The sequence below is a fragment of the Ochotona curzoniae genome, unplaced genomic scaffold (genome assembly GCF_017591425.1).
Source record: "Ochotona curzoniae isolate NIBS_2020 unplaced genomic scaffold, NIBS_Ocur_1.0 contig_3037, whole genome shotgun sequence".
Lineage (NCBI taxonomy): Eukaryota > Metazoa > Chordata > Mammalia > Lagomorpha > Ochotonidae > Ochotona > Ochotona curzoniae.
In genome coordinates this window covers 5,927,958-5,949,719 of record NW_024465699.1, presented here as the reverse complement: position 1 = coordinate 5,949,719, position 21,762 = coordinate 5,927,958, and the positions used below count along the sequence as shown (strand labels likewise).

The window sequence follows — 21,762 nt, the reverse complement described above, 5'->3', positions numbered from 1 at the left end:
GGAGTTGGGGGGCTGTTCCCACTGTTGGGAAGAGGAAGGAACCCGCCTCAGACGCCTCTATATTTTGGGCTTGTGGCCGGGGTGTCCTAAGAGCATACTCCCTGAGGAGGGCACTGGGGCTCAGAAGTACTGTGGGGGTCCCCTCACACTTGCCTGATCATCCAGCTACTCAGGTGGGAGCAGCCTAGGGATGGAGGGCGGGCTGGGGTTGGTGTGTCCATGTGACTGCAACCTGGTTACATCCTCCCAGCTCCTCCTGACCTCCCTCAGCATGAGCCCCACATCTGAGCCAGCCTGCACTGGGGACCCGAGAGGCACACCCCACCTGCCGCCTGCCTCTGCTCAGAGAGGGCTAGGGCAGAGATGGGGTGCCAGGTGACACCGGGAGGATGGGTGAGGGGGAAAGAAAGCACAGAGACACTGGCAGAAAGACAGCAGCCAGGTGACTTTTCACAAGTTTCTTTATGAAATTAAATGTGGCTTCTGGCTTGGAGAAGGTATAGTGCAAGAGTGACCATCCATGCTGCTGAGTCCCCTGGGCTCCATCCCAGCGCACCAGGCCCTAACTGCACTTCCAGCACTGCCAGATGTGCAGCTGGGACTGACCCGGCTGGGCCGCAGAATGCAGTTCTTATGGCTTCTCACGCTCACTAGGCTAGGGTAAGGCAATCTTTCTGTGTCACTAACAACGGTTTTTTTTCTCCATTATTAGAAAAACACAGATGACAAAATCCAAACAAGAACCAGGAGCCACCAGGTGGACCTGCAGCCACATCACAGCTGCAGGCTGATGGGTCACAAGGCTGGGCCAGAGGGCACAGTTACCTGGACGGCTCTGTTCTTCCCAATGTAGACTGACACGTCACAAGGAGGAGGGTCTCCCACAGACACCAGTTGCAAGAATGGTGGCACTGGGCTACACATCTGGGCATGGAGTTCCTGGTTCCCACCCCCTCTGAGGATACAAGCCGCCTTTCGGGGATGGGGGCCCCAAAGGAGAAATGGAGGGCAGAGGGGCACAGGGCCCAGCTTTGTAGGCAGCTGAAGGCTGGAGTGGATCTCCTGCCCACAGGGAAGTGAGTGGCAAGAGGGGATGATTAGATTTCCAAAGAAGGTCCAAAGCAACCAGAATCTTCTGTGCGCCAGCTTGGTCGGTGGTTCTGGGCTGTGGTGCCTGGCTTCCGGGGCTGTGGAGGCTGCTGGGCCAGCAAGGGCCCTGGCTGCAGGAAGAGACTGCACGTGCAAGGGTCTGCGCCTCCCAGTTGGTCTCTCAATGTGCCAGTATCACAGACCCCGTTGCATCCTGGTGGCACCCAGGGATTCCTGTCCTCAGCTGGGCTGTTTGCCACATGGAGGGCCAGATGGAGCGGGCCTCAAAGAACAGGTCCACAGAGTCCCGTCAGGTGGGCGCTGGTCACTTGCGGAAGGGTGCCAGCCTGCTAATGCTGTGCCAGAAGGTGGATGGCTTCCGTCTGGGCTCCGCCAGCACCAAGACCTGCTGCTGGGCCCGGCTGGCGGGCAGTGCCGGGTGCTTCTGGCGCATCAGGTAGCCGGGCCGGCCAATAGCTGGGTGGGGGGGAAACGGGGCTAGGGTCAGAATGGAGCAGCAGCCTCTGCTGCTGGGAGCACTGCCCCAGACATCTTCCCCCCACCAAGGGACAGTCTTGACCACACAGGACTTTTCTGATTGCTCCCAAAGGCCTGAGCTGCTGGTCTGCAGTGGGAACGGAGGACAGATGGCGCGTAACTTCTTGCCGTGTCTTTCCATGGCACCTCTCAGAAGGGCACCTGGTGGAAAGTGCGTGCCGACACTATCCAGCACCACTGCCGCGTGGGTGGAGGCCCAAAGCAAAAGCATCAATTAGCCAGCCCAAGCGTCATCTTCAGTAGCTAGCCCTTTTTCTCTAGTCTTTGGGCAGAGGGCACCTCTGAGGACCCGAGTGGCCTCTGAGCAGTTGGAGATGTGGGACCACTGTCCACTTACCTTTGGGCTTCCCTGTGGCCTGCTGCTTGCTGGCATTCAGCATGGCCTGCTTCCTCTGCAACTCAGTGATGGAGAAGCCTGGATGGGAAGGAAGGGTTGGGGCACAAACACATGAGACCACCGCCCTGTCCATTTCTCTCCTTGTACTGAGGTGCCAGGTGCATGCCTGCCTGTACTATCCACAGTGCCCCCAGGGACCCTTAGGTCACAGGGATTGTATCCTGGCTACCTGGTGTACCAGGCTCCCACCAGGAAGCCTTGGCCAGCTTGGACAGGACAGATGCTGGGGAGGAATCCTTGACAGAGAACTGAAAAACGCCAGGTCCTTCCTTTACCCTCATGGTACCCCAGCCTGCTAAGCTCTATGTTCTCCATCGTGGGGACCCTTCCCCAAGACCAATAACTGACCTGGTCTCTGCTGAGAGTAATGCAGGGAACCCAGAACAGGGAGGAACCTGCACATAGGAGCAACTCCTGGGGACCAGTGCCCACTGCCCACTTTCTGTTTCCCCAGGGTTTGAAGCCCACAGAGCCAGGGCCTGGGGCTGAATGCTGCAGAAGGCCACTCCTGTCAGTGGTGAGGGTGGTGTCCTGTGCTGACCCGGAACCAGGAGGTGCCTGGAGCCACACGGTGAAGCCCTGGGCCTGAGATGTATCTTTTTTAGTTTTAAGGTGATTCTGGCTACCCAGCAGGGACAGGTGAATTGGGTGGGTCCTAGAGGTGGGGCAAGGCCCAGCAGGGTCTCGCACCTGTCTCGTGGTCCAGTCGCACCTGCTCCCTCTCCCTGGCAAAGGCCTTGAGCCAGCGCTGCTTCTGCTCAGGCTTCCTGGCACATAACAGGTGGCTGTCCCCCGAGGTGCTGCAGCGCAGCCGAAAGGCGTTCTTGATGCTCACGTGGAGGTCTCGGTCCTTCCCATCCTCCAGGTCTACCACCTCCAGGCTGTCCATGTCCAGCCGGCCTTTGTAGTACAGCACATCCCGGCGCAGCAGGTCCTGCCGGATGCAACTTTGAGCCCTGGCCATTCTTGCACTCACCTACCATGTTCCAGGCCACTCCCAACCCCTCTGCCCACCTACCCATCCACTCTACCGCCCCTGCAGGTGACTAACTCCTGAAGACACAGTTTGGCCAATAGCTGTGCTCAGCCCCAAATGGAGGCAGCCTGGCTCCTTGGCAGTACACCTGCCAGCTGGAGGACTGACGGCCCACATCCCACAGCAAGAGGGGCACCGGTGAAGAAGGAGAGCTTCATGGACATGGCCACCAGACAGAGGAGGGCTGGGTGAGACCAGAGCACAGGACCCCAGGCTTAAAGTTTGCAGTGAGAGAAGAGAGGGTTTGAGCGGAGGGGGAAAGAGGGAGGACAGCAAGCAAAGTGTTCTCAACAGCCCTGGGCCCTAATCAGCCTGGGAGAGCTGTGCCCATCCTAGCCCCAACGGCCCAAGCTCCCAGGAAGGAGGCACTACCCGCATGTTTCCCAGCAGGTCCCCTTGCACTGGCTGTGGCTGCTATCAGTCTCTGTAAGTCCGAGTGACCCTGGTACCTTCTTACAGTAGATGAGCTGGTGGTCAAAGAGGAAAAACATTCTCTGCTGGCTCTTGGCTTGCGGCTGTGTTACACGGGTCAGCTCCCCGGAATAGATGAGTTCTGAGCTCCTGACCAAGAGATCTTCCCCCTGGGAGGATCCCAAGGACAGCCGTGAGCCCAGTGCACTTGGCCTTGGGCTTCTCTCTGCACCGGGAGTGTGCACCTGAGTTAACTCTCCTTGCAAATGGGACTCTGGTAGCCACACAGCCCCTAAACACGGGAAATGCGGCTGGTCCCTGTTGAGAGACATCAGTGTAAGGTACACTCTGATTTTGAAGATTGAGGATGAAATTAAGAAGGGAATGCATTTCACAAACGATGTGTTGATTCCAGGTTGAAATGATACATTGCATAGGTTGCATTCAGTAACATGGCAGTGTCACCTCTTAATGTGTTTTAGGGTGGCTCTTAGAAGATACAGAATTCCACAGGGGACTCATATATATCTCAGTGCTGGCCCAGAGGAAAAGTATAGAGGCCTCGCTGGAAGGAAGTCAACTCTGCAGTCTCCATACAGGAGGCCTACACAGGCTCCATCTTCGTGCCTGCAGTGCCCCAGTTCCTGCCATCTGGGTCTCAACATCATTTGAGTAAGCCCTGCCCCACCTCCAGGTCCTCCTTAAACAGATAAACCATGGCCAGGAGCCATTGCCAGCTGTCCATTCACCTGGGAGGACTGTGTTTTGTAGGTGTCCTTACACAGGGCTAGACCCCCCAAAACCCAGTCCCATACTGCTCAGCCCCACTGCAGGGATTCTGGTTCAGTCTGCCGAGGGCGAGGCCTAGAATGCTGGATTTCTGTCATAGTGTGCAGCTGACTGTGGTTGATGGCTTTCTGACAGCTGGCACAGTGCATGGCAATGTCACTGCACGGGTGGGAGTCCCCGGGAGCACAGCCTGTGTAGGAGACAGCTGGGCAGGGCTGAATATCAGATCCTTCTGTGCCTCTGGGGTGGGAAGTGGGAAGTGGGGTGGGATGTTGCCCTAAAAGGCAAGAGTGGCAGGTGCCGGAATGTGCAAGCAGGAAAACAGAGCCAGGAGGTACCCCTGTCCTGGTGCACTGTGAGGGACCTGACCCCTTCTGTCGGCAATCCTGGGTGTCAACTAAAACTCAGGGATTCAGTGCGTCCCCTGAGGGCAGGGGAAGAGACCAGCACTTGGAGAAACACCTCTCTAGGAATTCTGTGGTGTGGCTGGGAGCTCCTGGGGGAGCCCCGGCCTGCTGTGGGGCTGCACCCAGGCCCCACCTTCACGACAGGATTAACTTTCCCACCCCCAGCTTGCCAGGAGCACGGCTTTCCACCTCGGCTCCCAGGGGCAAGCACAATGTCAAAGCCAGAGGCCAAGTCCCCACCCAGGATGTTTTCTGGGTCCTTGGGGCCCTCACCTCCCAGTCCTCTATGGAGCTCTGCCACTGAGCAATCTTGTCAATGTTTTCCAGCCTCCGTTTCCGTTCGTTAATGAGCTGGGCTACATTCTTCATGGCGTGCAGGGCAGCTTCGACATCTTTGAAATCCCTGGTAGGGAGCAGGGGGTGGGGGGTGGGGAAGCAACAGAGCTGGAGCGGGGGAGATGCTGGGGTGGGAGCTCCCTGCAGCCCCATGCATGCAGCCGCCTCCCTCACCTGACAAAGGCACAGCCCCTGCCCCTGCACAAAAGCCAAGCACACCTCCTGCGGGCATCTCTGCCCTCCCGCGCAGTACTGCCAGAGCTCCCAACCACACAGCCTGCTTTGTTATGTGCCTACCACTGTGCTGTGAGCAGAGGCCCTGAGCAAGGGATTAAAAAGCCTCAGGCCACTCCCCTCCCCTGCCAGCCCCAGACTCCATGCTGCCTACCTGTGCTGGGGGTGTGTGTACTTGAGCAGCTCAGCCAGCTGCAGGGGATACTTGCAGATCTTCTGCACCGGGGTCAGCAGGAAGCCATCGAGGGAGATGTCAATCATCTTTTGCAGTAGCCGGCAGGCCTCGAAGAAGTACACGTACTTGCTGAGTTTGGTGAGCCGGGAGAGCTCCACACAGGCGTTGGGGTGGTTGTTGCAGTACTCCGAGTAGATCTGGAAGTCTGCTTGCTGGGAGAAGGGTGGAGAGGGGGAGGGAACAGAGCTGCAGGTGAGGACTGTTGTCCCTCCAGGCGGCCAGCTGGCCGCAGGTGTTTGCCTAGCAGCACCCCCCCCCACCAGGGGTGGGAACATCTCTGCAGGTGCAAGCCCCTGTCACCCCCCCGCCCCAGCGCTGGTAGTCGGGATGCAGTCAGTGCTGCTCATCAGGGAGGGTTATCAGGCACAGAGGGGGTGGAGGGGCACGGCAGCCTCTGCACAGCCTCATGCTTGCTGCTGGAAGAGGTGACGCTAGGCAGGATCTCAACCGACCCATCCAAAGCTCCTTGGCTAAAGGCCAAGCGACACTGAGAGTGGACTCAACATTCATGCCAGTTTGAGGAACCCTGCAATCTGCCACAAACAGCCCTCAGGGCCACCTTTTCCCTCCTCTGCTCCCCATGGCAACGTTCCACGTCTCCCTGTCCTCAGGGACCTCCCTCCCTCCTTCATGTTGTCCCCATTCCTCCCAGCCCCCCCCCCAAAAGCCTGTGTTGTAGGGTGACAGCAAGAGGCAAGGCACACCCAAGACATGTGGAAGCTTCTAGAAAGCAGCAGGTGCACAGGGAGGTGGAGATGCCAAGGGCAGGGGTGCTGCTGACTGGGCAGGGCCTGGGGCTGGTTCGAGGCCACTCTCCACACTCACATGCTCCAAGAAGCAGGCGCCCAGCTCACTGAGATGCGGTCGTTCCCGGTTGAACTTCTGCTCCAGGGCCTTGACGAATGCCTTCTGGCACCGGTAGATGTCCTCGATGTTGCCAAAGATGGTACGCAGCTGCTCCTCGCTGAACATGTCGGCGCGCTTGCGGCACTGCCGGATGTAGCCCTGTGGGCGGGGTGGGGTTAGCTCATGCTCCTTGCCATGCCGGCCACCACCCAGTGCCCGTAGCCCTAGGACTGCCCCTCACCTCGCAGATGTCCCGCAGGTGCTTGATGTAGTCACGTTCTGTGCTGAGGATTTCATTGATGACGTTGGTCCGCATCTGGTCCTTGCTGCTCTGTGCCTCGGTTCCGCCGTCCTCCGCCCCACCCGTGCCAGCCCGTGGGGCCTCGTCGTCCACAGGCTCATCCTGGTTCACCCGCAGCTGTAGGAACCCACACACCCGCCAGCCCACCGTCAGTGTCCCATATGCCTCCCTGGGGCAGCAGTATTGAGGGAGCAGGGTTTCCGGGGACAAGCAAAGGGAGTGGGGGAGTTCTGGCTGAGAAGCTTCCCACTGTCTCAGCTCAGGCACAAGGGCTTGGATGAGGGGACAACAGGACAGCAGCCAGCAGCTGTCATCAGTGGTCCTTGTGGGTCACCAAGCCCCTTTGATGCACTGTGTGCATGACACACCCCAGGTGTCAGTGCAGCACTGCCTACTCATACAGCCTCAGGATGAGGAGGGATGCCTTGCTGGGGTAATTCTGAACTACAAGTAGGGGCCCAAAGGGAACAGTTTGGGGAGCCAGCATGTGGAGCAGGAGGGCCACCTGTTTGGGACCTCCACTCCTGGCTAGCCTCAGCCTAGCCTTGGGGTGACTGCATCTGGATTCCTTCCTTGGAGCCCAAAGATAGGACCTGAGTCCCTTCTGAGCTAATGACATGGATGAAATCATAGCATGCACATCTTGGGGTCTGGAGAAAGGTCACTGAGGTGACCCAAGGGTGCTCTGTGGGATGTAGTAAATGCCCAGTGGGTGTGTCCCAAGTTGGAATAGATGATGCACGCTAACTTGGGCTATGAGTTCCGATCTGCCCCCATCCCCGCCCACCCAGGGCTCACCAGGAGTGGGGCTGAAGGGGAGTAGGGGATGAAGGACGTGATGTTGACTTAGCAGAGCTGGAGGGCTGGGGGTCAAGCTCCCCTACACCACTTGCCCAATGCCCCTTGCCCCTGCCCCCTGCAAGCCCAGTGCTGCTGAGACCTTGGATTTCCAAGCAGGGTGGGGTGGTTCTCTAGGGGCTGGAGAGGGCGGGGAGGGCAGGTCAGAACCATTACCCGCACGAAGCTGGCGGGAAACCAGCCCTCGCCATCGGCGACGCGGCCCCACCACCACTCTCTGTTGGTGGCGTCCATCACTTCGATGACGTCCCCGGCTTTGAAGCCCAGTTCCTGATCGTCCATGGTGACATGGTCCCAGAGTGCTTCGGCACAGACCACACTGCCATCGCTGATGAGCTGCGGGGAGAGTCGTGGGTGGACAGGTTTGAGGGGTTAGGGGTGGGGGATGCTCACCAAATGTGTAGTCCCTGGAAGAGGGTTCCCATTTTTGCAGGTGTTATTGGAAGTGCTCTCTGGGCAGGGCTCAGCAATGGAGCTGCCAGCGGGCCTGATGGCAGGATTGGAATGGCCGTCCCTGACATGGCATGCTCCCTTGCCCAGCCATGCTTCTCTGCACCCACCCCACCACGGGCCTGTGATAAGACGACTCCCTCTCACCTTCCCCCTCCATCCCCACATCTCCTGGCCAGGCCAGGGCTGTGACTATTGACTCGGATCACCATGGATTTGCGGGGCCTGTGGAGGTCATCTCACACTCAATAATGCCACATTCACCCCCCAACCCCATCTGCCAGGGCTCGGCCATGGCACCCGTAGATGAGGTTTGTTGTAGTCTTCAAACCTTCGTAGAATCTTCCCCTTGGGCTCTGCTTTCCCTTGCCACACTCCTCCCCGACCCAAATCCCAGCAGCAGCTGAGCAGCACCCCAATGAGAGCTCTAGGTCTGGAGCCCTAGGACTGTAAGTGTTAACAAGCACAGGCTCCTTCCTGTGATTTCCCAGCTCAGGAGCAGGAACAACCCGCAGCAGCCCCATCTGTGAGGGATGCCCGCGGTTGCCAGGTCAACCACTTTAGTTCTGGCCTGCAGCTCTCCGGTTCGTTTTTCCCTGCATGCTTCCTGTCTGCTGAGTGGCTGCGTGAGGCACGCTCCCTTGCCCTTCCCACACAGCCCCTGCAGAGCCCGGAGCTCCATTGCCTGCTGGGCTCCATTTCTGCTCCTGAGTGCTGGATGAACAGCTCCAGGGGCTTGGGACAGCAGAGGAGGGGTGGGCTGAGGGAACGTGTGCCTCACCTTACAGGGACCATGTGCTGACAATGGCCCTTGCACCCCACAATGGCCTGGCTTAGCAGTCAAGGTAGAATCGGAGCACTACCAGGTGGGCCCTGTGCACCGTGTGGTCCTGCCCCCCCCCATTCCCCACCGCCACACAGCACAGCCACTTTAGGTTTCCCTCGGTACCACCTAGGGCAGTTCGTGTGCAAAAACATTTCAGTATAGGAACCTGAGGGGCTGCTTCACGCATCAGGGCCTGCCTGCACATACACTTTTCCCCACCCTTATCCCTGGACTCCCAGCCACTGTCCTGGAGGACCCTGCCAGCCGGTATGTGTGTGTGTGTGTGTCCACTGTGGGCAAAATGAGGCATGGGCATGGCCACTTGCAACACTACTGCCAGCTCAGGTGCGACCCCTTCTCCCAGAGGAGGGCTTCAGCAAGCCAGTCCAGGGAGGAGGCAACACTAGCCCTGACTCTCCCCTGGAGCCAAACCCTGAGAAGCCATACCTTGAGAGACAGGGTCCCTCCAGGTGTGTCCTAAAGCCCAGCCACCACACGGAGGCCACTGCCACTTGTTCCCACCTATGCAGATCTCTGCAGGTAGGCCAGGCTTCACCGTCACACAGCAGGTATGTAGTTGGGGAGCCGGCATGAATCAGACAAGCTGACTCCCGGTCAGGACCTTAAAGGATGTGGCTTACTGTGTGAAAGTCCATGAAGATTCAGGGACCCTTATCCCCAATTTGGGGTCTGAGGCCATAGGCCAGGAGGAAGTAACACAGCCCAGCTTCCTCCCGGTTCCTATCCCAGTTGAGGTGTCGCCCTTTGTCCCCCAGTGCCTCTCAGAGGAGCCCCGCCCCAATGCCACTCCACGTGCCTCCCTCTCTTCCCCTATTCTGGTCATCCTTGTGGGCTGGTGTGGATGGATATTTCCTAGGCAGTTTTCTACTGAGGACAGAGTCTGGGTGCAGGACCAAGAGGCAAGGCTCCAGCCATAACCACTGGAGTCCAGTGTCCAGAACTGGAAGCCCTGGCTGGGGGCTGGAGGTGGGGGTGGGTAGAGGAAAGAAGAGGGCAGGGAGGTGTTGGTAACCCTTGTCACTTCCTTGTCCCAGCACCAGGGGCAGCACAGGAGGCACCGGATGAACACAAGACTGTGCCCTCTATGCCCACACATGGTTGGCCCACAACTGAAGAGGCCCTAGCAAGTCAGAGCAGTGACAATGATGGTTTCTGTGGGGTCACTAAGACCAAGGGGGTCTCAGGAGCTCAGAGACTCACTCAAGGGGACAGTGTAGGGGGAGTTCAGGCTCTACTTCCAGGACAACAGAGCCGGCTTCCACCCAGGGAGGGCCCTTCCTACTGCTCTGTCTTGGGGACAGCCACGCTTGAAGCCCCCAGGCTCCAGCTGAGCAGGGTACAGGAGAGGGGGACCTGGAGGATTCCAGGCTGGTTCTGCTGTGGTTCTGACATGGCTGACACTTCCGCAAAGGCCTAAACCGCAAAAAGAGCACCCCTAGATATTGTGCGCTAAGGTGTCCAAGTACCCATCCATGCCCTGGCTCAGCATGTCCGGTCTAAGAGCATGCTCGGATCAGCTCCCTTTTCCGGCAGTCACATGCAAACCGTCTCCACAAGAACACAGCCAGCCGTGGCCACAGCTGCATCCGCAGCCACAGTCACGCACTGAGTCAGACGCGCCATTTTAGCCCCCCCCCCGCCCCCGCCCATGGCACCGAGAGCGGACCGCAGGACCCCTGTGGCACGTGTGTCACCACACCCCTCGGACACCCGTAGGACGGCACCACCCCAGGGTCGAGCTCTGACAGCACGATGCGGGGTAGGGGGTGGGGGAGGGCAGGGAGTCCACCCCTCCGCGGCCCGCACAGAACGCGCGATCCGCGCCACTCACCCCTCCCAGCTACTCAGCGGAAGGCCAACAGGAATATCAGCACGACGTTGATGAGCACTAGGAAGACCAGCACTGCGGAGACCACCACGCGCTGGGCGCCGGGTGGCAGGTTGCAGCGCAGCAGGGCGCGCAGGGCGCTCCCGGGCGCCGCGGGGCCGCGCCGGCGCTGCGGGGCCTTCGCCATGGCGCCCTGCCTCCGCGCTCGCTGCGTGCGTGCGGCCCCGAGATCCCCGGCACGCAGGGTAGGAGCCGGCGGCCCGCAGCGCCCGCGGAGGGGGCGGAGCCGCCGGCTTCGTTGACCCCCGGCTCCTCCCGCACAGCCGGCGCCGTGCGTGCCGCGTCTCCCAAGCACTGGGGCCTGGCAAACGAGCCAAGTGCGCCGGCGAGAACTGAGCGTCTCAGGGGCTAGAGTTTGCAGCGGCGTTTCCTCCCGAGTGCGAAGCGCTCTGCCCTCGGAGCCACCCTGAGAGAGGGCGGGGAGAACTTTTAAGACCGGCCCAGCGGGCCGCCGTGAGCTGGGCTGGCCAAGCGCACAGATGGCCACGGGACACTTGGGGATGCCCTGATCGGGGGCCAAGACGTCTGGCACTAGCTCTTTGGGGAAGGCGGGGCCAGGGGTTCTGATTCCTAAAAAGACACGCGCCCTGGAATACATCTCAAGGATGAGTAGATAACGCTTTGAAGGGTTCAACAATCAGCTGGTTCGACAAGTTGTACAGAGAGAATATGGACCGCATAGGAACCCCGGTTAGGAAGTACTCACACGAGGGCTCCACCCCTCCCTGGGCTGGGGGAAGTTGCTGCCTTCAGTCGCTTTCTGTCAAGCACTGAGAGGTTTCACTGCCACCCGATAGAACCCAAGCTGAGTCTGCAGGCTTCATAGCTCGCTCTTTCTGTTGCCAAGGGGAAGCTCAATCAGTGCGGCCCTCGGAGAGATTAGGAGACTCGGCTGCCAGTGCACAGCTCGGGCGTGGGCAGAGTTCTGAGTGGCAGGCTCGGAGCCATGACACCTGGCGCAGGAAAGGAGGGGATGCAGAGGGAGTGCGCACAGACTGGCTGTTCACACGGAGGTGACTGTTGTTGTAGGCCAGGATTTCCCTGCGTGTCAGCACCAAACACATGTGAGCCCGGGTAACATGCATGTCAACGCCCTTACCCTTTGAAGAGGCTGCAGCAGGACGGATGGCAGGCTTGTGCCGGTATCTGAGTGCACGTGTGATTTACGTGTGTGCATGTGGGGTTACTTATACATGTGTGTGTTTATGTGAGCACCTGATTATGTGGAGGTGGCACCTACATGCATGTGTGTGTGTTCACATGTACTGTGTGTGAGAGGTGTCATGTGTTTATAAGTGTGGGCTCCTGTTGTATTCCCACAGGGATGCCTGTATGCGTAGATATGTGCATGCGTGTGTGTGCATATATGTGGGCACCTGTGTGTGCAGACAAGGGTGAGGGATGTGTCCAGAAAGCTGTCTGCCTGGCTGCACTGAAGGTTTCGGTGTGGGCCCATCTGTCTGTGGGGTCCCCCTGCCCGGTTCTTCAGGAAACTCGAGGACTCAGGAGGTTCCAAAGGCACCTGAAAGTTCCCTGCTACCCTCACCTCTCAGCTCTTCAGGTATGACTGCAGGATTGCCCTCTAATGGGGTGTCACCTGGAACCAGTGATCCAGGCTGATGGTTCTCTGTGCACCTGTGGTTCCACAGCCACTGGCCACCCAGAAGGGAAGCCTCGGAGGCCACATACCCTGGGACCCCTGGGTGCAGGGGACTGGGGAACCCTGTGGCCTGCACAGCAGAGTGCCATGGAGTCCACAACACTCCACTCTGCTGCTACACCAGGCCCAGGAAGGCGTGTTTCCGTCGTTTCAAGTCCCACACTACAGCAGGGCTGTCTGCAAGGACTGAATGTGGCACTGGTCCCTCCCCCTGCCAAGGGGCCCAGCTGTTCTATCCCAGGGAGCTGAATAGCAGGGGTGACATGGGCACATGTGTGTGTGTGTGTGTGTGCTTCATAGCCAAAAGCATAACAAAGAGTCTGGGTCTTTATGGGGTTCGGGCTGGATGACCCCAATCCTGCCTCCCAGGAGCTCCAAGAAGACGATCAGATGGGCTCCACGGAAGGGCAGCCAAGGGCCGACCTCCTGCCCTGTATCAACTTGCAGAACCAGAGAGGAGGAAAGCAGAGCCTTATGACCTAGGGGACAGGGTGTGGCACTTCTGTCTTTGCTATACACATTACCTATATATGTGTGTGCATATGTGAGCACCTGGGTATGCATGTATGTGTATACATGTGGGTGCCTGTGCCAGGTGGTTCCCCATTGCCCCCTCTCATGCTTGAGGCCCAGCTCAGGTGACAACTTCTGTGGCTCACTGCTTTCCTCTGCCTTCCTGCCTTCTAGTGTGGACTGCATCTCCTCCCAGCAGCATGTCCCAGAAGCCACTCACAGACCCCTTCTCTCCATCCTAGAGCAGGGAGCTCGAGCTGCTGCATACATGGGTATACAGAGGAGACTCGGACACCTCCAGGCCCTCAGGGAGGTGTGTGGGACAGGAGAGAGCAGACAAGTTCTGGCTGTGGCTCAGGCTGCTGTCCATGGTGCTGAGGTGGGCAGCAGGAGACGCCGGGCCTATCACTTCCTCCTATCTGCTGAATTCATCAGCATAGATGCAAGCAGCAAGGACAGCATGGGGGTCAGGAGGGGGGGTGGTCATGGGTAGGCAATGTCTTCCAGAAACACATGCTGGCAGACCCTGCTCACTTTCAGCCTCACCTCTTTAGAAACAGTCTTTGGGCTGAACACAGCCTGACCACTGGGGATGATGGTAGGACAGCCTGGCCAGGGCTTGTGGAGAAAAGACATGAGTGGGGATGAGGCTGGAAGAAGGGGGGTGGATCTTGAGTGCTGCAGAACAGTCAGCATCTGCATTTGTTGAGCTGGGGCCTGGACAATCAAGGAAGCTAGGCATAAGACTGTGCAGGGAGTAAAAAAAAAAAAAAAAAAAAAAAGAGAGACCCTTCTGGCTCTCAGAGCACACATGGGAAAGTGTTCACAGACACATGTGGGCATTCCCACCTGCCTGCACAGCTTACTGTCTCCTGGGGTCACTAACCCACCCAGCACATGGCAGGTGCTCAGTAACTTGTGTGGTGTTTGTGTAACACAAAAACAGCACACATTCATCACGAGAGAGAGAGAGAGAGAGAGTGTGTGTGTGTGTGTGTGTGTGTGTGTGTAAAACTCACTGCTCAGGCACCCAGAATACCAGTTGCCTCTCTGGTTCCTGTGTTTGTTGTGGTCCCAAGTCAGATGGTCTGGCCCCCCTTCTGCACAGGGAATCAAGATGTGGTTTCCCCTTCTAAAATCAGCATGGTCTAGGACCCAGCCACTTTGGAACAAATGGACTTGCCTATTAGAGAACACAAGTGAACGTGCAGTTTTAAAGCAAGCCGGATAGCCTTGAGTACAGGGACTCTACTCTGACATCTGTGGCTTTGATGAGCTTCTGGTACGAAGTGTGTTTCTTGGCCGGCTGTATCATGATCTAGCAAAGCCAAGGGCAGTGTGAGGGTGGATGCCACCAGCCTCAGGAGCTGGCCATGGTCCTAGGCAGTCCCTGTGGCACTGGGAAGGGGTGCTCTCAGTCCTCCTCACTGTCCCCACTGAGATATGGCACGTCCTGCAGCACGGGACTCAGACATTGGTTGTGCATTTCCTGTCAAGGGTCCCATGAGGACAAGAGCTCTGGGGCTGACTTCTAAACCAAACAGGACATAAATTTCCCGAGGGACTCATCATCAGACACTTACAGAGTCTGTGATCCATTTTCTTTCTATCTGTAATTCCTACTGCCAGGACCTGTTGGCTCCACTCCACCGGTCTTGGCTCTTGGTTTTCTTGCCTTAGCTAAAGCATCTTAGAACGAAAAACATTGTCAGGACTAGCATGTTGGCTCAACTGGCTAATCCTCCACTTTCAAGTGCTACAATATCATATGGGTGACAGTTTATGTCCTGGCTGCTCCACTTCCCATCCAGCTCCCTGCTTGTGGCCTGGGAAAGCAGTCAAGGATGACCCAAAGCCTTGGGACCCTGCACCCATGTGGTTGACCCAGAAGAAGCTCCTGACTCCTGGTTTTGGACTGGTTCAGCTCTAGCCATTGTGGTTATTTGAGGAATAAACCATCAGATGGAAAATATCTGTCTTTCTTTCTATAAATCTGCCTTTCCAATGAAAATAAATAAATCTTTGAAAAGCAAAGAAAGAAAAAAGTTGTCAAGGAGCCCAAGACCCCAAAAGGCACCTCCTTGCCAGCGGCAAGATGGGACCATCCTATAACATCATCACCAGATAGCAGATGTAGCGTCTATCCATCTGACATCACAACTTTCACAATGGAGCAGCAACAGCAGGGCAGGTAACCACCCCCTCTTCAGAGACCCTCCCATGCTCATCATGGGAATACAGCAATCTCCATGCTCATCATGGGAATACAGTCACAGTGAGGCAGTGCTTTGATAGCCATCTGCTCCAACCTCCACATCACCCCTCCTCTGGCCAGGCCCCTTCCTCCCAAGACGGAGGGCGAAGGCTGAATTTGATGGAAAAGTACAGCCATTGGCTGTGAATCCTGCATATAACAACATGATGCCAGGACACCTTCCATCCAAAAGATTAGGGAGACCTGAAGAAATCTGTGGCAAACAGGACATTCCAAGACATACTTGGGGCTGTTTGGCCTAGTAGATAGGAGGTCAGGGAAGACACCTGTGTCCAGCACAGAAGTCCCCGCAGTTAGTAACCGACTCCGACTCTGGCTTCTGACACCAGCTTTACATCACGCAGACCCCAGGACATGGGAGATCTGGATTGAACTCTTAGCTTCTTGTTTCAGTTCCCCAACTGCTGTGGCTGTTCAGGTGAGTAAGCTAGAGGCTGGAAACCTACCCCTCAAACCTTACCCCCACCCATCACACACACAGAGTCTCAAATAACAAAGTATTTGTAATAAGCTGATATCTGTTTTCAAAATATTTGAAAGGTAGACTTGCAAAAGAGAGACAGGGAAAGAAAGAAAAGTCTTCACCCACTGGTCCACATGCCAAATGGCTGCAATGGCTGGGACTGCTGGGTCAGGCCAAAGCCAGAAGCACAGAACGTTCCATCCAAGTCTCCCACTCAGGCTGCCTTCCACTGTTTTCCCACACCCCTCACTAGCAGAGAGCTGGGACTCAAGCCCATGTTTATATAGAACGGCAGCAATACAGGCTGAAGCTTAACCCCTTGAGCCACAAAGCTGGCTCCTTTTATTTATTTGTTTATTTTAGATTATTTTGCTTCAAGCCATTTTTGAAATCCATGCACAGTTATTTCATCTGCACTGCTGTGAACTTTTGAAGTACCCTTATAGGCACTGTGGTTTGTAAGAGGCAGTCAGCAGTTTTACTTGTTGAAAAGACTTATTTGCACGTGTAGTTTCTATGCATGATGGCCCACACTGGTTTCTGAGAAGCTCCCCAGGCATGCAATCATGAAAGGCCAACTTCTTAAAGAATGAGCCCCTCCAGTTGAAAAGGTTTGAGTGTGCCAAGGTCTTGGGTTGTCAAGTTCCGGTTTTCATCGCAAGCTGAGCTAATGTTGCTGCCCTGTGTGCTCCCTCTAGACATTTGGCTAAACTCTTGATGCTTCCCCAGCCCTCCGAAGGCAGCAAGAGGGGCCGGGGAGAGCATAGGACCTGAGAGCAAGAGTCATGTATGTAGCCCACACTTTTCTCTCTTTGGAGAAAGCCAAGGGAGAAGCTAGGACCCTGTTTTGTCCAGAGTGGGTTCTCATTCTGGAAGATTCTGCTCTGTAGGAACAGCAAAAACAAAACAAAACAAAACAAAAAAACAGTGCTAACTGGCTCATGGTGGCCATCACAACAGCTCCCTTCTGAGCTCTGGGCTCTGTGAAGAAAACTGATTTTCACTGGCCTTGCCCTCCAGCCTGCCCTGGTTACCTGTTGGAGGGCTGCAAGCCCTGGCTCCCGCCCACCACTCAGCCTTCTCTAACTATACCAGCTTTGTGGGACGTGTCGGCCAGATGAGGGGATAGGAGATTCTACTATTCAGACACTCTGCAATCTGCTATGAGAGCCGTAGGCTGGCATCGCTGTGGTCTACCTGGAACACAGCTGGGCATCACTGGCCTGCACAGTACCCAGGGGTCACCCTGATGGCCAGGCCCACACCTGCCAGGCTTGTGGTCAAGTGCCACCCTGCCCCCTCCTCTGCCCACACTGCTGTCCCCCTACCTCATTGATGGCCAGCTGCTCACCGCCCCCTCCAGGGTGACTGTAGTGGTGGCTGGACCCGTGCAGGTCCTCATACAGGTCCTCCTCGCTGCCCGCCTCCTCAGCACGGACGACTGTGTCCAGGGCTCCATCCGGCATGACTGAAAGAGAGACAGCAGCTGGCAGAGAAGGAGCAGAGGGCGGTGGGCCAAGCTCAGCCTCGGGGCCAACTCAGGGAGGGGCCAATGAGAGGTCCCCTCCACCATCCCTGATAAAAAAAAAAAAATGTGGCACAGTTGGAGTTCACCTGCTGACTCACGCCACCGCCACCAGCCACCTGCTGCCAAGCCCAGAGCGGCTCAGGAGAGACATGGAAATATGAGGGTCAGCCGCAGCTGGACACTTGAGATCGGCTCCCACGGAAGCCAATAAAACTACATCCAGGGTGTCAGCTGCATAGAAGGAAATGTTACACATGTGTTGGGAAATGCAGATGAGTGTATTTGGAAAAACAGAGGGTTCATACATGGAAACATAATGCAAGCAATACAGTGAATAGCTGTTATTCCTATAATACTGCTTAAGCAGAACTCCAGAATCTTAGCACCCCACCTTCTGCAAACGCTAATCCAGCCTCTCTCCTCTCTGCTTTAGTCTGCACTTTCTCTAAATCATTCCTATGCTTGTGCTTGTCTTGGTGTTGATTTTTGTTCAATTGTGTCTGTTTTTCTTTCTTTCTCTCTTCCTTCCTTCCTTCCTTTCTTTTCTTTCTTTTCCTTCCTTCCTTCTTTCCTTCCTTCCTTCCTTCCTTCCTTTCGAAAGGCAAAGTCACACAGAGAGAAGGAGATACAGAGAGAAAGGATTTTCTCTCTGCTGGTTCACAAAATGGCTGCAACAGCTGGAGCTGGCTCAGGCTGCAGTTAGGAGCCAGGAATTTCATCTGAATCTTCCACCTGGGTAACAGGGCTCCAAGGACTTGGGCGATGGCTGCCTTCCCAGGCCACCCGCAGGGAGCTACATGAGAAGTGGAACAGCCTGGATGTGAACCTGTGCCTGTATGGGATGCTGGCACCGTGGGTAAATCATTAGCTTGCTATACCAGGACATCAGCGGCTGGTTTTGCCTGGCTGAGCCCTTGAAGATGGAGCCCTTCAGGAACTCTTTTCCCTGAGTGGTTCTGCTCACTGACAGTACAGTAGCAGTGGACTCATTCTTCGCGATACCCAATCTGCTTCTTACACGTCACATCTGCCTGTGGTGCTGCTACTGATGGATGTGTCAGATGCCGCCACTCCTCACATGTGTCCAGCAGTCTCTCTGGGGGTCATGTTGCTCATTACTGCCCCCACCAGAAGCCTCCTACACATCGGTTTCCCAATCTCCATGTCCCCAGTGATACTCCAATCCCACAGTGTGTAGTGTATTGCGCACATCAGGTGGCCCTTGAGTGAGTCACTGCCCATGAACAGTCCCAGGGAAAAATAACCGCTGTCCGGAAGTGTGACTGGGATGTTGAGCCCGAGGTGTGCCCCTCTGGGGCTTAAGCCCCCCAAGTCATTTCCCTCATTTCCCAACGCTATTCTACCAGCTTAGGCTCCCGACAGCAGTGTGTGATGCTCCCGTAGCTCTGTGCTAGCCAATGCTTGGCACTGGTGTTGTCACACACGTTAAGCTCAGACAGGCAAATGGGCATGAGGTTGTACCTTTCTGTGGTCTTCATTCCCATTTCTAGTTACTAACAGGTTGAACGCCTTATATTGTTTTTATTTGTTGTTTACATCTAGTGAAATGGCTATGAGTTTTTTTCCCATTACTGTACTGTATGGCTCACCTTACATTTATTGTTGAAGTAAAACAGACATACAAGGGGCATATCGGGCAAATCCCCTACAGGCACTGGTTTGTGTCTTGCTGTTTCACTTCCTGCTCCCTGCGAATGGCCTGGGAATGCAGCAGAGGATGGTTCAAGTGCTTGGGTCCCTGTACTCATGTGGAAGATCTAAAGAAATTCCTACCTTCTAACTTCAGTGTGGCCCAGCCCTGGCCATCATAGCCATCCAGGACTGAGCCAGCCCAGCAAGGAGAGATATTTATCTGTCTCACCTTCTCTCTCTGCGATTCTGGCTTTCAAATAAATAAAATCTTTTTAAGAAGCACATATACAAATATGTATATGAAAGTGGACTTAAAATTAATGTGGAAAATTGGATTAGGAGAAGTATATTTGCGTTGGGTGTAAACATTTTTTGAAGTCCATGATAGGAAGGACATTTGAAAAAAAATGAGAAATGTATATTATAAAAATTATGCATGAGTTTTTTTTTTTTGCACCAAAGTTAATTCTTTTAGTTCCATTTTCCCATGAACCCTTTGAACTGCCACCCCTAATACACATTTTGCCCTGGATAAGCTCATCACTCATGCATGTCACCACCATCTTCTTCTAGTGTTTAGCTCGATCTGTTATTCTCTTTAAGATGCTTTCCGGCAAACAAGAATTTTTCATTTTAACACAGATTATGCACACATGTGTTTTTTTTTTAAAGATGTATACATTTTATTTGAACGGATTACAGAGAGGGGAGGAGAAGTCTTTGATCTGCTGGTTCACTCCCGCCCCTGAAATGGCTGCAATGGCTGGGGATGGACCAGACCCAGGCCAGCAACCAAGAGCTTCATCCGGGACTCCATTGTGGACTCCAGAGCCCAGGGGCACAGGCCATTCTTGGTTGCTTTCCTACAGCATTAGCAGGGAGCTGGGTTAGAGTGGGACAACTGGGAGTCAAGCCAGTACATATGGGGTGCTGGCTTAACCTGCTATGCCACAGTGCAGGCCCTGATACATAAGTTTTGTCATCCATTTGGAAATGGTTTTGTATGTGGCATGAGAATTCCACCCCATGTTTCTTGTCATCAATGGCCTCAGCACCTTCTATGGAAAAGGCAGTCCATTCCCTGACATCCACATTATCTACCTTAGGTCAGGCTTCCAGGGAGCTGGGTCTACATCTGGACTGTCCCCTGCGAGGTAGAAAAATGGTCTCCCAAAGGTGAAAATCCCCAGAGCTACATTGTGAGACATAGCAAGCAAGGAGAAGTTAAGGCTGCTGTCAGCTGATCTCAAAACAGGCAGCAGACCCTGGATGGTCAGGCAGCTGAGCAGAGGTGAAGCCAGCAGCTCTGAAGCTCCTCTCCGACATTCCCTCCAGAGCAGGAGTCTTGCAGATTCTTTTGCTCCAGGAATGAACCTTGTTGCCTCTGTCTTGGCACCTTGGCTGCCTGCGTTGGACTGACTCTCTCCCCAGCCACACGGTGTACTCCTAAGGAGGCAGGGGCTGGGCCCTCAGTGATGCTGATATTTGGTCACGTTAATAAGTCAAGGAACAAGCAAATGGATGGAGTGGCAGCTGGATGGTGACTATGCAGGTGAACTGAAATGGTAGAAGATGGATACATAGGATGGAAGGATTCCCTGCAGGCTGAAGCGTTGTGCACACCGCACGCATCTTCAAGCTAGAGTCTGCGAGGGTCCACGCTGTTGGGGCCAAAGTTATAGTTACAGCTCCATGCCTGTGGCCACGTGTGGACACATAAGCTGTTTCACAGTGGCAGGCACCTGGGATACACTGCTTCTGGTCTGCTGGCACTGGCCTGAGCCCAGCTTTGTGGGCAGGAACCCAGGACCCTGCTCCTGACCTGGTCCACAGTAAGTAGCCCCCAGAAGCCATTAGAATATTCTCCATTTCCACCTCAACACTGTGTTTTTGTGGCAAGCTTCAAATGTGTGCAATAAGAAACATTATAGTTTAAGGAACTTTAGCTATTCAGTGGCCAATGTTGATTCCTTTTCTGGTTCCCCTCCTTAACATATTATTTTAAAAGAAAATCTGGACCTGGCACCGTGGCCTAGCAGCTAAAGTCCTCACACTGAACGCACCTGGATCCCATATGGGCACCGGTTCTAATCCTGGCAGCTCCACTTCCCATCCAGCTCCCTGCTTGTGGCCTGGGAAAGCAGTTGACGAAGGCCCAAAGCCTTGGGACCCTGCACCTATGTGGGAGACTTGGAGGAAGTCCCTGGCTCCTGGCTTCAGAGTGGTGCAACACTGGCCGTTGTGGCCACTTGGGGAGTGAATCATCGGACGGAAGATCTTTGTCTCTGTCTCTCCTCCTCTTTGTATATCTGACTTTGCAATAAAAATAAATAAATCTTTTGAAAAAAATCCAAGATACGATATAATTCCACCTAAAAACATCACAGGTCTGTATCTAAGAAACACTACAGCTCTCTCTTTTAAGACAAAATAACCACAAGATATATCTCCAGCCAACTGCAGCCCATCAAAGGCTGTGAATGCACCCTATCATCTCTTCCCAGAAAAAAAAAAGCTTCTTATTTTGAAATAATTACAGAGTTAAAGGGCGGTAAACATAGGCTTGAGGATTTTTAATCCCGTTTCCGCCAACAGTATACCTTATATATGACTAATACAATAGCCTAGCCATAAAACTAACATGGATATAATGTGTGTTATGGACTTTATGCCATTTCCTGACCTATGTCATTTTTTTAAAAAGTTATTTATTGATTGATTTTTATTGGAAAGTCAGATTTACAGAGAGAAGGAGAGACAAAGATCTTCCATCCGCTGCTCCACCCTCCAAGTGGCTGCAGCAATTGTAGCTGAACCTATCTGAAGCCAGGAGCCAGGAGCTTCTTCCAGGTCTCCCACACTGGTGCAGAGTCCTAAGGCTTTGGGCCAGCCTTTGCTGCTTTCCCAGGCCACAATCAGGGAGCTGGATGGGCAGTAGAACAGCTGGGAGCCCATGTGGGATCCTGGAACTTGCAAGGCTTTATCCAC

General features: G+C 55.0%; 1 protein-coding gene across 1 annotated transcript in view; it reads right to left on the bottom strand.

Moving 5' to 3' along the window:
- Nucleotides 1-1,347: 1,347 nt before the first annotated feature.
- Nucleotides 1,348-21,762, bottom strand: part of ARHGEF4 (Rho guanine nucleotide exchange factor 4) — a 57,974-nt gene continuing 37,559 nt past the window's right edge. Inside the window, exons 2-11 of the mRNA XM_040979180.1 lie at nucleotides 16,922-17,061; nucleotides 7,654-7,833; nucleotides 6,580-6,756; nucleotides 6,318-6,497; nucleotides 5,412-5,644; nucleotides 4,961-5,090; nucleotides 3,530-3,661; nucleotides 2,735-2,978; nucleotides 1,985-2,062; nucleotides 1,348-1,566 (exon numbers count right to left, since the gene is read on the bottom strand). Coding sequence (XP_040835114.1) covers nucleotides 1,415-1,566; nucleotides 1,985-2,062; nucleotides 2,735-2,978; nucleotides 3,530-3,661; nucleotides 4,961-5,090; nucleotides 5,412-5,644; nucleotides 6,318-6,497; nucleotides 6,580-6,756; nucleotides 7,654-7,833; nucleotides 16,922-17,061 — 1,646 coding nt within the window. The 3' untranslated portion in view covers nucleotides 1,348-1,414. The remainder of the gene's footprint in view (nucleotides 1,567-1,984; nucleotides 2,063-2,734; nucleotides 2,979-3,529; nucleotides 3,662-4,960; nucleotides 5,091-5,411; nucleotides 5,645-6,317; nucleotides 6,498-6,579; nucleotides 6,757-7,653; nucleotides 7,834-16,921; nucleotides 17,062-21,762) is intronic.